General features: G+C 38.4%; 1 protein-coding gene across 7 annotated transcripts in view; it reads right to left on the bottom strand.

Annotated features, from left to right (window-relative positions):
- The window catches only part of LOC134761642 (testis expressed protein 56), a 65,293-nt gene that overhangs the window by 15,384 nt on the left and 32,775 nt on the right, over positions 1 to 17,134 (bottom strand). For 3 of the 7 annotated variants that reach the window (XM_063725315.1, XM_063725316.1, XM_063725317.1), the window contains exon 4: positions 32 to 254. The exons of 3 other annotated variants lie outside the window; for them this stretch is intronic. In XM_063725315.1, the coding sequence (XP_063581385.1) occupies positions 32 to 254 (223 nt within the window). The remainder of the gene's footprint in view (positions 1 to 31; positions 255 to 17,134) is intronic. One more of the 7 variants, XM_063725318.1, reaches the window with a different exon arrangement.

Here is a 17,134-nt window from a genome sequence, read left to right as displayed (position 1 = left end):
CACACAGGTGTTTGGTAGTAGAGAGTCTTACGTCTTTTGACATGAATCGTTGTTGCCAGGAACACTGGAACATGGTGCCTGGGGTCCTACTTTGAAAAGCACTCACAGCATTACAGGCTGAAGTCATGTCTTTGAATGCCACTATAGCACTTTGACGTCCACAAACAGTGACTGACTGAATTGGGCCAAATGCTGACAGCCTACAGATCACTGACTTGAGGTCTTCAGTGGGTTGCATGTTCTTTTTCAGCCATCTAGCAAGGGAGTGAAATGAAAGGAATAGTATTACTAGAAAACAAATAAGAATCTTAGTTGGGTTTTTTTGCGCAATTTAATAAAGAGGCATGAAGGGAAAACTGGGTCATTCCATTGGAAAGCAATGCTCTGTATGAGTAATTGTTTTCTTATTTGTTAGAGTCCCATTCTTGTTTAATGTGGTACTTTATGAAAGGCATACCTGCAAGCTGCCTTGATTGTCCTTGCAACACCCTGTTTTGATTTCATAGCTATCACTTGACAAGGACTGAGGGTGTAATTCCACGGGCTACAGAAAAGGATGGGATATTTTGCTCTTCTTAGTCTTCCTTTTGACCTTTCCTTCAAGGTCAAAGTTAGCTAACTCACCAAATCTCTTAACTTTTTAGTTCTAAATTTTGTATTCCAGTAATTATAATCCAAGATGTTCAGAATTTATAGAAAATATAAGAATAGAAATAAGCATTAGTTTCAATTGAGCAGTTACTGGTGCTTAATGCCCATTATCATATTTTATCCACCAAAAACAATGCCAAAAATTAAAAATGAGGTAGGTCTGTTGCTACTACCGATTTTCAAGTAGGCATCCCGAGGCATGGAGATTAAACTAGCTTCTCCAGAGTCAAACTCCCAGTAAATGTCAAAATGAACATAAAAATCCAGGCAGAGTTCTCATTCCACGATGGCAGCACAAGCCAGCTACTGCCCATTCCTCCCACTGCCCATTCCTCCCACAAATTACAACTAAAATCTCTAGAAGAAATATGAAAAAGAACTACTTGAGCATGCTGAGATTAATCAAAAGCAGGTGGATTGTGAAAGGGTGTCAAAATATAGAGAAGCAACTGCACAAGGATAAGTTTCCCAGATTACAAGAAATAAACACAATTGCTGGAATCTATCTCCTGAGCATGGTATTAGAAGTAATGGCAAAAACTGCAATTACTTTTGCACCAGCCTAATACTTCTGCCTCAGAGGCACACCCCTATTGTGGAGCAGCGCTGCGGTGACCATGGAGTGGCCAGCCAAATAGAAGTTGAGGAAAACAAAAACACCTTGAAAAGGAAAAGGGCCCTCTGGGGGCTAAAGAGTGAAAGCAAGAAGAGAATCCCAGAGCCAGAGAAAGAAGCTCTAATTCTGCGTATGAACCTAGATAAGTCTGATTCATAAGTGAGACAGATTCAAACCAGCATAGCAAAGGCTTTGCAAAGTGTACTGGGATTTTAACCACCACCCACAGAAGATCAAGACAGCTTGTAGTCTGAACCTAACCAGATTGATTTCTTGCTAAAACAAAAACAGCATTTTCCAGATGATTGTAACATGATCCACAAAAACATGACTTCCATCCAATGCCACAATATAGTAAATATAGTAAATATCCAGGATCCATATGACATAATATTGGATCCATCCATACAATAGAATATCTAAGGCCCTAAGAAGAAGCTGTCATATGGATCCAGGATCCGTATGACATAATATTTACAAAATTATGTGACATAAAACAAACATGGAAATGTGAACACTTGGGTGAAATAGACAATCTGCACATGTCAATCCTGAGATGACCTGGACTTTTGAATTGTCACACACAGTCTTTAGTTCTTATTACTACATCCCATGAGGTCAAGAAATGATTTTAAAATATATGAATTTTCAAAAGAGAAATGTTGAAAAGAACTAAACAAAATTTAGAACTAAAATTGTAAAAAATAAAAATTCACTGAAGAGATTCACTAGATGCAAACTAGATGAAAAAGGAAGGAGTCAATGAACCTTGAAGATATATCAATAGAATTTAATACGAAGAACAGAGATAAGGAAACAAGGAAAAAATGAATAAACAGTGATATCAGCAAGATAACAAAAGAGGAAGTTCTAGGCCCTCATACTCCCATGGAAACATCAAATAAATACAGACTGACTAAAGTAACTTTATGAGTTCTGGAAACTAGTCAAATGTCTCCAGCAAACCAGTGAATGCCCAACCAAGAAAGTCACCTGAAAAATGGTAGGAATTGGCCGGGCGCGGTGGCTCACGCCTGTAATCCCAGCACTTTGGGAGGCCAAAGCGGGTAGATCACGAGGTCAGGAGTCCGAGACCAGCCTGGCCAACATGGTGAAACCCTGTCTCTACCAAAAATACAAAAAATTAGCCAGGCGTGGTGGCACACGCCTGTAGCCCCAGCTACTCAGGAGGCTGAGGCAGGAGAATCGCTTGAACCTGGGAGGTGGAGGCTGCCGTGAGCCAAGATTGTGCCACTATACTACAGCCTGGGTGACAGAGTGACACTCCGTCTTAAAAAAAAAAAAAAAAAAGTAGGAATGTTTGTAATATTTGCTCTTGCCCACTTCCCTGTGTGGTGCAATCAGAAGCAATTGGCCCAATCCTGTTCCCTCCCTCAGGACAGAAGGAGCAGAGTGAAACTTGTTGCAACATCCTGGCCTGTCTGTGGGCTGCCTACAGAACTGGTGTCTGTAATATCCAACTCAGATATCAGACCGGAAACAGCAAATAGTTTTGATTTCAGGCTGGAAGCCACAGAAGGCAGTGGTGAGCAATGCAGCACATGAAAACTACACAGGATTGCTGCCCTGTGGACTTCTGAGGGCAGGAGATTACAGAGGAATGCAATAGATATCTAAGGCCCTAAGAAAAAGCTGCAGTGAGACTGTTTAGGAAATGAAGACCTTTAAAATCACCTGTGATGGGGACAGGGAGCACACACACATTCACAGGAAGGAAGCATGCCTAGAAAAGACCTGAGAAGACCTGGACTAATCTCAGATTAGTGAAGATCTCATGGGCTTACAAATTAGTGAGGTCTTACATGCCAGTCTGCAAAGACTGGGAGAGTGGCCATATTTTTTTTAAATACCCAATTTTAAAAAAAAGATCATAAGGCATGCAAAGAACCAGGGAAAGATGGCCCATTCAAATGAACAAAACACATCTCCAGAAACAGTTTTGGAAGAAACACAGGCATCAGGCTTACTAGACTTTAAAACAACTGTCATCCAGGTGCGATGGCTCATGCCTATAATCCCAGCACTTTGGGAGGCCAAGGCAGTCAGATCACTTGAGGCCAGGAGTTTGAGACTAGCCTGGCCAACATAGTGAAACCCCATCTCTAGTAAAAATACAAAAAAATCAGCAGAGCATGGTGCTGCACACCTGTAATCCCAGCTACTCAGGAAGCTGAGGCATGAGAATCACTGGTACCCAGGAAGCAGAGGTTGCAGTGAGCCAAGATCACATGACTGTGCTCCAGCCTGGGCAACAGAGTGAGACTCTGTCTCAAAACAACAACAAAAAAATCCACAACTGTCAAATGTACTCCCAGAACTGTAGAAAAACAACAAAGAACAAAGGAAAGTCAAGAAAACATATGAACAAAATGAAAATATCAACAAATAAATTATAAAAAAAATTATTGAGCTGAAAAGTATAATAACTGATTTGAAAATTTTATTAGAGGAGTTCAACAGCAAACTCAAATAAGTAGAAGAAAGAATAAGCAAATTTGAAAACAGCTCATTTGAAATTATTGAATTTGAGAAGCATACAGAAGAAAAAATAAAGTGAACAGAGGCTTAGGGACTTATGAGATACCATCACACTGACCAATATATACATAATGGGAGTCCCAGAAGGAGGTGAGAAAAATGAGAAGAGAGACTATTTGAATAAATAATAGCTGAAAACCTGCCAAATATGAGGAAAAACATGGATGTACAAATCCAACCTCAATGGTCTCCAAGTAGGACAAACCTGAAGAGACCCATACGAAGACACATAATCAAAGCTGACAAAAGTGCAAGATAAAGAGAATCTTGGAAGGCATCAAGAGAAAAGTGACTATGTACAAGAGATCTGCGATAAGACTATCAGAGTATTATTTCAGCAAGAATCTTGGAGACTAGATGCAGTGGGATGATATATTTAAAGTGCTGAAAATTAAAAAAAAAAACTGTCAACTTAGAGTTCTATACCTGGTAAAATGTTTCTTCAAAAATGAGGGAGAAATCAAGACATTCCCATAAAAACAAAAGCGGAGGGAATTTATTATTACTACACCTGCCCTACAAGAAATGTTAAAGGAAGTCCTTCAGTTTGAAATAAAATAATGCTAGATAGTAACTGGAAGACAGATGAAAATATAAAGTTCTGCAGTAAAGGTAAATATATGAACAAATATAAAAACACTATTAATGTAATTTTGGTTTATAACTCCACTTTTGATTTTCTACAGGATTTAAGAGACAATTGCATAAAATAATTATGAATCTATGTTAATGAATATATAATATTAAACGGTATAATTTGTGACATCAATAACATAAGGGGAGAAAAGCTTTAAGAAAGTAGAGTTTTTATATGCAATTGAAGTTAAGTTGGTATCAATTAAGATAGATCATCATAACTCTAGGATGTTATATGTAATGCCCATGGTAAACACCAAGAAAATATACGCAAGCAGAAGTGAGAAAGGAATCAAAATATGTCATTATAACAACTTTAAACATGAAGGAAGGCAGTAATCAAGGAAATGGAGAAAAAAACCTGTAAGGGACAGAGAAAACAACAAAATGGCAAAACTAATTGCTTTCCTTTCAGCAATTTAAATGTAATTGGATTGCAAACATATCAAAAATCATAAGTTGGCAGAGTGGATATAAAACCAGGATCAACTATAGACTGTCTAAAAGAGTCTCACTTTAGATCTAAGGATATGAGTAGGGTGAAAGTGGAAGGATAAAAAAGATATTCCATGCCAATAGTAATAAAAAGAGAGCAGAAATGGCTATACTAATTGACAAAATAGACTTTAAGTCAAAAACTGTTAAAAGAGACAAAGACAGACATAATAGAATGCTAAAAGGCTCAATTTACCAAGAAGATATGACGATTATAAACATATGCACTAAATATTAGAGCTCCAAAATATATGAAGCAAACATTGACAGAACTGAAGAATAAACGGCTCTATAATAATAGTAGAAAACTTCAATACCTCCACTTTCTTCGGTGGATAGAGAACCAGGCAGAAGATCATAGGGGAATATAGGACTTAGAAAACACTATAGACCCACTGGACCCAACAGACACAGACAGTACACTATACTTAATGACAACAGAATATGTATTTTTTAAGTGCACATGGAGCATTTTCCGTATGTTAAGCCACAGGACATCTTAATGATTTAAAAATTGAAATACAAAATATCATTTCTGATCACAATGAAATGAAACTAGAAGTTAACAACAAAAACCTGGACAATTCACAAGTATGTAGAAATTAACACACTTTTAAATAACCAATGGGTCAAGAAAAATCACAAAGAAAAAATTTAAAATATCTTGACACAAATGAAAACACGACAAACCAAAACTTATGGGAGGATGTGAAAGCAGTGCTAAAATGGAAATTTGCAGCTGCAAACACATTAAAAAAAAACAGATTTCAAATCAACAGCCTAGTTTTATACCATAAGAAACTAGAAAAAGAACAAACTAAAACCAAACTAGCAGAAAGAAGGAAAAAATAAATATTAAAGATAAATAAATACTAGCAATGAACATTCCAAAAAGGAAATTGAGAAAAACCATTCAATTTATAATAACATCAAAAATAACCAAATTTAGGAATGAGTTTATCCAATGAGGCATAATACTTAGTGAAAACTACAAAACATTACTGAAATAAATTACAGAAGACATAAATAAATGGGAAGACTTCACATGTTCATGGTTTAAAAGACTTAGTATTATTGAGATATTAATACTACCCAAGGTGATTTGCAGATTTAATGCAATTCTATCAAGGTCCCAACAATGTGTTTGCAGATACGTAAAATGTATTCTAAAATGCATATGGAATCTTAAGGGACCCCAAATAGGCATAATTACAATACAATCCCACAATTCCACTTCTGGGTATGTCTTAGTCCATTTTTGTTGCTATGATAGAATACCATAAACTGAGTAATTTATAAAGAAAATATGTTTATTTGGCTTATGGTTCTGGAGCCTGGGAATCCAAGATTGAGGGGCCACATTTGGTAAGGGTCTTCTTGCTGCATCATATCATGGCAAAGGGCATAGCATGTCAAGCAACCACACATGTGAAACAGAGAGAAAAAGGAGATTGACCTTCTGACATACTAACCCACTCCCACAATAATGACATTAATCCATTCATGAGAGCAGAACCCTCATGACCTAATCACACCTTAAAGGTCTCACCTTTCAATACATCACATGGCAATTAAATTTCTTTTTTTTTTTTTTTTTTTGCCATGAAAAGATTGTTTTATTCCATGAAAAGATTGTTTTATTCCATGAAAATATTCTCAACAGAGAACACTATCTTTAAATGAAGGATTTACCATTAAGAAATCAACATGTGCACAAAAAGAGTAAAAATTACCAAAAAATTAAAGATTTTTTGGGACAATTCACATGTTCAAAATTTAAGAATGATTTAAACTGTGCAAGTACAGATGTCTTTCCTATTATAATAGCCCATATACAGGTTGCACTATTCCACGTCAAGGAACTTGCCTGCTACGGAAGCAAATCCTGCTTTTAGAAAAACAAACAGTGGCTTGAAAAGAAGTTAGTCCTTACAGGAAAGTCTTAAACTTTGCCCTCGTGGCTGTTAACGCAAAAACCATAAGCACTTCAGGCTTTGTACAGAAGACAAACACAGCCAGATCGCATTTCCTCCTCATTGCTAACCTTTAAAATACAAATAGCACTAGATTTTAAAACTACTTCATGTAGTCTGTCAGTACTGAATAACGCCACATTATATAAATAACCCTGTAACGAGATTCAGTATCTAAACTTCATAGTTTACTAGCCGCAAAGGTAATACACTATATGTCAGCTGTGTAACAGTGGTGACTTGATCTTACGAAGGCAGTAACTTTCACACAATTGTCATTCAGCTTTAGTATAACTGGTAGTATGATTCAAATAACACTGGGAAAAAGTTATCAAAGCAGTCACACAGCTTCTAAAATATTGCTTAAAATTCAATAATACACAAACCATTTCACGTTCTTTCTCCCCTCAAAACAGTAAAGAACCAAATTAATGAAGATTCAGTGGTACAAATAACCCCCCACCTGCCCCATCTCCCTATTACAACACCACTAAGAACTTAGTTAAGATACAAGTCATTAACAGAATCACAAATGTGAGGCAGGACACCATGAGCAACAGGAGCACTAACAACAACCATATTTACAAGTATAAACATACAGAAATTCCATTTTACAAGTAAAAGTGCACATAGATCATTACAAAGTTTCACTAAATTTTATCAGGTTCAAACAAAAGCATCACGTGGAAACAGATTATCACTGTAATTATCAAACATGATCGTCATAACCCCAAATAAAAAGACAATTGGGGGAGGTCCATAAAACTTCTCATAAAAACACTGAGGAAATTAAAATGGACTTGGACATGTCTTTAGTTTGATGCATAAATTTGAAGATGCACCACTGTATATGGTAGAGCTCTAATAGCCACCTACCAAGGCTACATCGGCAGCTGCAGTGGTGCTGCAGAGTTAAAGGAGGTCGCACTGAGCTGACACATTGAAGCCCTTTGTGGGTTACTGTACTGGTAGTGTTGGCAATCAACAGATTTTATTCACAAACAAAATCTGTTTTATTCACCTAAGAGATAGACCAAGAGATTTATTTTGCAACTCTCTTTAAATCTATTTAAATAGATTATGTGCTACGTGCTTATTTTCTTCCTTTAGGAAACCAAAGTTAAGAAAAGAGAAGAAAATGAAAATGATGTTATTATTTTACCAAGTTATCCAACTACTATTTTTCTTCCTGGAAACTGTAACTACAAATTCAAACTTCTAGAAGAAACCACTCCTTGGGGAGTCGGCTTTCCATAGCATTTCAGAGCAGTTTCACTTATTCAAATCCACTAGAGTCACTGTGTTTTCTGAAGTAAAGGGGACAGAGAGCATGACTATCCATGAATTCCTGCCCAATAAATCCAATTCTATTTGTAAGGCAGAAAAACACAAATCCTTCACACAGACTTAAGCAGGACATAAAGCAAAAAGGCGTCAATTAAGCTTCACACCAATGTTACTCAAACAGTAAAGTGACACAGCAATTAAATTTCAACATGAGTTTTGGAGAAGACATTTAAACCATAGCAGAGTATATACCGCAAATGATTGACTAGCAGAGACTTGAACAGATATTTGCATACAAAGCATTATTCACAGATAGAAGCGTAAAAACAACCCAAGTGTCCATCAACAGATGAATGGATCAACAAAATGTAGTCTATACATAGAATGAAATATTATCAGCCTTAAAAAAGAATAAAATTCTGATACATGCTACAACATGGATGAAATTTGAAGACATTATGCCAAGTGAAATAAGCCAGACACCAAAGGACAAATATTGTATGATTCAATAGGCAAATTCATAGAGTCAGAAAATAGGATAATGGTCACCAGGTGCTGAGAAGATAAAGGGGTAGAAAATTATTGTTTAAAGGAGAGACAGTTTCATTATAGGATGATGAAAATGTTCTGGAGAAGGATAGTGATGATGGTTGCATAACAATGGGAATGTACTTAATGCCACTAACTTAATTACACTTAAGCACTTAAAATGGTAAATCTTATGTTATGCACATTTTACTATAAGAAATATTTTTAAAAAGCAATGCAATTCACCATATTAATAGAATAAAAGAAACATTATTAATAGATACAGAGAAAGCATTTGACAAAATTCTACATTCATGTGTGATAAAAACAAACTAGAAACAGTAGGTAACTTTCTCAAACTTATAAAAGGAATCTGCAGAAACCTAGAGTAAATAAAACACTGAATTGTTTTTTCTCTGAGATTGAGAAAAAAAATGAAAGATGTCTGCTTTTACCACATCTGTTCAACATTGTGCTGAAAATCTTAGTCATTGCAATAAGGCAAAGAAAGGAAATAAAAGAAAAAGAATGGAAAAGAAGATGTAAAAATGTTTATTTGCAGATAATATGACTATTTACATAAAAAAAAATCCCAAGGAATTATATGATCCAGCAATCCCACTTCTGGGTATTTATCCAAAAGAATTGAAATCAAAATCTTGAAGAGACATTAACACCTCTATATTCATTGCAGCACCATTCACAATAGCCAAAGTATGGGAAAAATGTAAATCTTCATTGACAGAGAAGCAGATAAAGAAAATGTGGTATATACATACAATGAAGTACTAGTCAGCCTTTTAAAAGACAGAAATTCTGTAATATGTGAAAACGTAGACGCACCTTGAGGACATGCTAAGTGAAATAAGCCAGTCACAGAAATAATGCATGATTCCATTTATATGAGGCATCTAAAACAGTCAAATTCATAGAATCAAAGAGTGTAATGATGGTTACATCCCAGGGCCTTGTGGGAGAGGGAAATGGGAATTAATGATCAACAGGCTTAAAGTTTCAGGCAATCAAGATGAATCAGCTCTAAATACCTGCTTACAACACTGTTCACAATAATGTATTGCATGCTTAAAAATTGTTGAGAGGTTTGTTAAGACCTCATGTAAAGTGTTCTTATCACAATAAAAGAGAAATCCCAGGAATCTAAAAAATAGCTACTAGAACTAATAAATTAATGTACAAGTTTGTAGTATACCACATAATTAACAAAAATCAATTATATCCTTATATTTAATATTTTTCATTTACAGTGGTGCTATAGACTATAAAATACCTAGTTTTGAGGCTCAGAAAACGATACTCTAAAGTATGGCACTTTGGCATGCTGAATGCTTTGAATTAAATGAAAGCCCTTAGACTCTGCCTCCAAACCAAGGTCTCTCTAACTTTCCCTTGTTTCTTCCCACAAGCGCAGGAAGGGGCTCTCTCTGAAGTTCCTGTATCTGACTGAGGGAAGTTATTCTCAGAGAAAAACAATTGCCTTTAATATTCTGTCTGAACTCTCATTAACCAGGAAAGATTAATCACCGAAGAAAAAATAAAGATTATCACCACACCCCCCTAGACAGACTTTTCTTGTACTCTTCTGAGGGCTATTCTGAGAGACTTTATCTGCATAAGGCAAACTTTGTTCATGGTACAGTTCCACCCCTCACCTTCCCATAACTTGTTGCCATCTCTGCCAGAGTTCAGAGAGACTTTGTCCCAGGCTATTGTCTCTTTTTTAGGCCCAGTCATCTCCCCTAAATATAATTTACTTTTCCTCTAAAATTCCTTACATTGTACCCCACCTTCCTCTCCCTATGAAGTAGGCATTTAATCGTCAACCACCTGGCCCTTCTTTGAATTTTCATACCTTGTGTGACTCTCCTGCACTTGCACCTTAATAAATCTGTATGCCTTTTCTCCTATTAATCTGTCTGTTGTCAAGTATAGCAGATGCCTTTCATCAACCTTCAGAGGGAAAAAGGAAAGCTCCTTTTACCCCTGTGCTAGTAATAACTATAACAAAAAATATCCAAGACTTCTTCACTGAAAACTACAAAACATTGTTAGGAGACATTAAAGAAGACCTAACCAAAGGGCAAATATATCCTGTCCATGTTGAAAGTCTCAGTGTTATTAAGATGGAAGTTCTCCCCTATTGATCTTGATTCAACTCAATCCCAAACAAATTCTAGTAGTCCTTTTGTAGAAACTAACGAATTGGTTCTAAATTCTTATGGCAATACAAAGAACCTAAAATAATCAAAGCAATTTTTAAAGCAGAAGATCAAAGTCAGGTGCCTAACACTACCTTATTTCAGGACCTGGCCACAATAAGAAAGTCTTGTTTGCACAAAGACATATAGATAAATGGAGCAAAATAGGATCCAGACACACACTCAAATATATGTGGAAATTCATTTTTTATGAATGTGCCAAAACAGGCTGGGTACAGTGGCTCATGCCTGTAATCCCAGCACTTTGAGAGCCCAAGGTGGGTGGATCACTTGAGGTCAGGAGTTTGAGACCAGCCCGGCCAACATGGTGAAACCGTCTTTACTAAAAATACAAAAATTAGTTGGGTGTGGTGGTAGGCACCTGTAAACCCAGCTACTCTGGAGGCTGAAGCAGAAGAATTGCTTGAACCTGGGAGGCAGAGGTTGCAGTGAGTCAAGATCGTACCACTGCACTCCAGCCTGGGTGACAGAGCAAGACTCCATCTCAAAAAAAAAAAAAAAAAAAGCGCCAAAACAATTCAATAGGGAAAGGAAAATCTTTTCAACACATGCCAATGGGTCAACTAGATAGCCAAATAGGAAAAAGAAATTAACATCCAACCAATGACTATCAAACCCTATACAAAAATAAAGTAAAATGACCTACCAACCTAATTTTTTTTTTTTTTTGAGACAGACTCTTGCTCTGTCGCCCAGGTTGGAGTGCGGTGGGGCAATCTCGGCTCGCTGCAAGCTCCGCCTCCCGGTTTCACACCATTCTCCTGCCTCAGCCTCCTGAGCAGCTGGGACTACAGGTGCCCGCCACCACGCCGGGCTAAATTTTTGTATTTTTAGTAGAGACGGGGTTTCACCGTGTTAGCCAGGATGGTCTCTATCTCCTGACCTTGTGATCCGCCCGCCTCGGCCTCCCAAAGTGCTGGGATTACAGGCATGAGCCACTGTGCCCGGCCTACCAACCTAAATTTAAAGCTTAAAACTACAAAACTTCAGTAAGGAAATATAGGAGCAAGTCTTTGCAACTTTGGACTTGTCAAAGGATTCTTAGAATATAAAATGCAAAAACTGTAAAAGAAAAAAATTGATGAATTGGGAATGTAAAACCTTTGTTCTTCTGTGTTATCATGAAATAATGAAAGGCAAGCTACCATCTGGGAGAAAATATTTGCAATGCTTTTATCAAAGAATTTTGTATTGAAAATATGAAAAGAACTCTCACAACTTAATAAGGCAAAGAAAATTTAAAGCAAGCAGAAGATGTGAACCAGTCACGTCACAGAAAGTGTTTGAGACATCTTTTCTATTAGGGGCATGGAATGATGCTCCCCAAGATCAGAACATACACATGTCCCTTCCATTGAAATCAGCAGGGATATGTGAAAGTCAGCAGGTGTAGGAAGTGTCAGCAAGTATTTGCCAAGATCTGCCTCTAAATTCCAGAGGGATAACACATGCCCTGACCAGCCCAGTCACCTCCATTCACACATAAAATCCAGTGCCAAGTCCCCAGAAGGAGCCTCCACACCATGTGCCAGGTCTTTTTCTCCAAACCTGTCTCGGTTCCCTTGTACCCAGGCACCCAAGCGTTGTTTTGCTGCCTTTCTATGTAGATTGGCTTGCGGCTACTGCTTCAGGATTTCTGGCCCCACTTCTGGGGGGGATCACTCTAGCCCAGGTGACAGAGCAAGACTCCATCTCAAAAAAAAAGAAAAGAAAAATGGCCAGGCACGGTGGCTCATGCCAGTAATCCCAACACTTTGTGAGGCTGAGGTGGGAGGATCACCCGAGGTCAGGAGTTCAAGACCAGCCTGGCTAACATGGTGAAACCCCATCTCTACTAAAAATACAAAAATTAGCTGGGTGTGGTGGTGCACGCCTGTAATCCCAGCTACTCGGGAGGCTGAGACAGGAGAATCGCTTGAACCTGGGAGCCAGAGGTTGCAGTGAGCCAAGATTGTGCCATTGCACTCCAGCCTGGGGGACAAGAGTGAGACTCTATCTCAAAAAAAAAAAAAAAAAAAGAAAAGAAAAAGAAAACATTAAACGTTTTTCTTAAATGCTTACACAACACACAAGTGGAGTAGCAAATCAACACAGACACTATAACATGGTAAGTACAATAAAAGATGAATTTTGGTATAGAGGAGGAGTGGCCCCAAGTCAGGATAAATTGCAAATGTCTATGGCAGAAAGGTGGGCAAAATAAAACCCATTGACTACCAGCCCCCGTCTTCAGTTGCTACCACATTGATGCAACAAAAACATAATGGAAACTAAACTAAAGTTCTCATATGGAACAAACAGCCCTCTTCTGTTCAAGTACTGCTTTTGTCACACTTACCAAGAGAAAAAAAAATTAAGCCCTAGAGTCCATATAAATATGGCATATTGAGCCAGTAAATACAGTTTACAAGTAATTATAATTTACATGCAGTATCCAGTAGGGATTTACAGTATTATCGAGCTGGGGGTTGGAATCCTGCCAGGTTCACCAACAGGGATAAGACACCACCATCTGCAGCTCTAAACTTAGAAAATCTGTTTACCAGCATGGTCCCGGGACTCTTGGATTTTGTGCCTGCTGATCTGTTTACATAGCACAGCACTGAAGGAACTTTGTCAAAGCCAGCAGGCCTCATGTATGGTCTGCCTGTTTTGTGGCCCTAAAACTGCTATTGCCACGTGAGAGAGAGGCCTTATCCTCTCTGTGCTAGCGGGAATACACAGCATAAACTGAGCAAATGTTTGCCAGGGCAGGTTCAAGTTTAGGATCTACAGTTGGCTCAATCTAACATGTGAAAATACTGTACAATGCATTCAGATAGTACTTCATACTTGTCAAAACTCAATTTCACAGTCATTTTTCTATCAGTGTCACAACTCTAGCTGATACAACATGAGCTATTAGCAGCACCATTTTACAAGTGGTCAAGCGCACACGAATCAGTAGTGTTCAATAGCTCTTAGACAAAAACAAAGCTATTCTTCTATTACATTGACATAATAATTGCACATATTTATGGGATACAGTGTGATGTTTTGATGCATGTTTACAATGTGTAATGATCAAATAAAGGTAATGAGCATGTCATCACCTCAAACAATTTTCATTTCTTTGTGTTGGGAACATTCAAGATGCCCTCATCTAGCTATTTGAAAATAAACAAAAAATTATTGTTGGCTATAACCACCCTACAGTGTTATAGAACACCAGAACTTATTCCTCCTGTCTAGCTGTACTTCTGTATCCGGTAACCAACCTCTGGCTATCCACCCTTTCCCCTTACCCTTCCCAACCTCTGGCAACCACTATTCAACTCTCTACTTCTGTGAGATCAGCGTTTTTAGCTTCCACATATGAATGAGAGAATGCAGTATTCTTCCCCACTTCCTCTCACTACCCCTACTACCCTTCCTAGCCTCTAGAAACCATTCTTCTACTCTCTACCTCCATGAATACAATTGTTTTAATTTTTAGCATCCACAAATGAGTGAGAACCGTGTGAAGTTTGTCTTTCTGTGCCTTGTTTATTTCACTTAATATAATGTCCTCTAGGCTCATCCATGTTGCCTCGTATGACAGGATTTCATTCTTTTTTATGCTAAAAAGTATTCTCTTGTGTATATACACCACATTTTAAATTCATTCATCTGTTGATGGAAACCTAGGTTGATTGCCTATCTTGGCTGTTGTGAATAGTGCTGCAACGCACATGGGAGGACAGAGAGCTCTTTGACATACTGATTTACTTTCCTTTGGGTTCATACCTAGTAGTGGGATTGCTGGGTCATATGGTAGTTCTAGTTTTAAGGACAAAGCTATTATTTATGATTCTTAATAACAGTCAGGCTTGCTTTGGCTAAAGAATGAATTCTCTCAAGGGTGTCAGTTAAGTCACAAAGAATTAAGAATAATACAGTTATCAAATGACGATATTTACCATGTTACCAGGTAATAGGAGAAGAATCATTAATGCCAGGAGGCATCATCAGAACTAGAACAGTTAATTCAGCAGATCCTTTAGGAATCTGGAGTCACAGCAACCAAGACAAGGTTCATGATTGATTGATTGCAAAATGGGCCTAACCCTCCCACCTTTCCTGTACCCAAGCCCCCTGCAACATGACCTTGCAGCTCCTTCCACTGAGGCGAAGCCTGTTTCTCCACTTCTTGAATTCCTGCCCAATACTCTTTTCCCACTTCCACTTTGATGCAACACCACTCCCAGGGAACCTTTTGCATTCTTATTTCTATCTCAGCACTTGAGACTCCAACTTGTAACACTAGGAATACAAAAATAAAGAAGATAGGCTGACAGCCCCTGCTTTTAAGGAAAGCAAATAAATGTTTGTAAAATAAAATGTTAAAAAAAAAAGTATCATTTCCTATGTTCTGATACTCTAGCTATATTTTCAGAAACCAAACTAGGATATAAAGATCTATAACTTCATATGAAGACATCAGGACCTAAAATTGAGGTATATAAACTTTCTATGGTTGTGAAACTTGAATTTTTAAAAATAGGTCTTGTGTTATTCTGTCTTCACATTGCTATAAAGAACTACATGAGACTGGGTAATTTATGAAGAAAAGAGGTTTAACTGAATCACAGATCCACAGGCTTAACAGGAAGCATGATTGGGAAGCCTCAGGAAACTTACATTCAGGGCAGAAAGCAAAGGGGAAGCCAGGCACATCTTATCGTGGTGGAGAAGGAGAGAAAGCGAGCGAGGGGGGACGTGCCACACTTTAAAACCAACAGATCTCTTGAGAACTCACTCACTATCATGAGAACAGCAAGGAGGAAATCTGTCCCCATGATCCAGTCACCTCCCACCAGGCCGCTCCTCCAACATGTGGGGATTACGATTCAAAATGGGATTTGGTTCGGGACAGAGCCAAATCCTATCAGGCTTCCAAAGCATGGTCAAATAATCTTCACTTGAGTAATCAGATATCATCACTTAATATAACCTTTACCTACTTCTGGACAAAAATGTAGTGTCTTTGCATTGTCCAGAAAACACCAGGGTTCCACTGACCACCTTCTTTTATAATATATCTTTGCCTTCTTTGGCTACCAATATTTAAATCAAATTGGCAAATTATGCTACTGAGAACACTGAAAAAAATTTAGACAAGGACTCTATTTCACCAGGGCAATGATCCCAGGGGAAGCTTCCAGTTCAGGCAAATTCATGAGCTGGAACTCTCTCCCGGTTATGTTACCTTCAAATCAGAAATGATCCTGTCTTTGTAGCAACATCTACATTTATCCTGTCAGCCCGGCAAAATTGCTTGAATACTTACTATGTACAAAGTGTAGGCATCATTGCAATACATGCAGCAATACGAAAGAAACAAATATAGACCAGGCACGGTGGCTCACGCCTGTAATCCCAGCACTTTGGGAGGCCAAGCAGGTGTATCACCTGAGGTCAGGAGTTTGAGATTAGCCTGGCCAACATGGCGAAACCCCGTTTCTACTAAAAATACCAAAAAAAATTAGCCAGGTGTGGTGGCACATGCCTGTAATCCCAGCTACTCGGGAGGCTGAGGCAGGAGAATCACTGGAACCCAGGAGGCGGAGGTTGCAGTGAGCTGAGATCGCGCCATGGCACTCCAGCCTGGGTGACAGTGCGAGACTCTGTCTCAAAAAAAAAAAAAAAAGAAAAGAAAAGAAACAAATATAGAAACACCATCTATCTGGCATAAGCAGGGAAAGTAGTGCACCAAAAAAGATAATTTGCCAAGGAACCAAAGCTCATGACTTTGAGCACCAGAATCCAACCAATTCCACATCCCCCCTGTTACCACCTGGGCCACCATCCCTTACCTGCAGAGCTGTAAAATCTCCCAACAGCTCTCCCCCACCCATGCATTCTTTGAGAGGCCAGAGAGGATTTGAGTCAGATAATGTCACTCCTCTTGTTAAGACTGTCCAATGGTGCTCCAGTTCTCTCCATGTAAAGTCTGGCAGACCAGGGATAAAGCAAAGCTCCACCACGTCCTGCTATGGTACCCTAGCCCCTGGTCATGCCAACGGTGGGTGTGAAAAACCAAGCTGCTTCCCAACTTACGCAGCCCAAAAGCCCCACAGCTCAGTGGTTGGGTTTCTCCCCAAGAATCCCACTCTGTTCTTGCTAGATTTCTG

Source organism: Pongo abelii, chromosome 5, assembly GCF_028885655.2.
Source record: "Pongo abelii isolate AG06213 chromosome 5, NHGRI_mPonAbe1-v2.0_pri, whole genome shotgun sequence".
NCBI classification, from domain to species: domain Eukaryota; kingdom Metazoa; phylum Chordata; class Mammalia; order Primates; family Hominidae; genus Pongo; species Pongo abelii.
The sequence above is the reverse complement of the archived record's forward strand: the minus strand, read 5'-3'. Positions and strand labels throughout refer to the sequence as shown.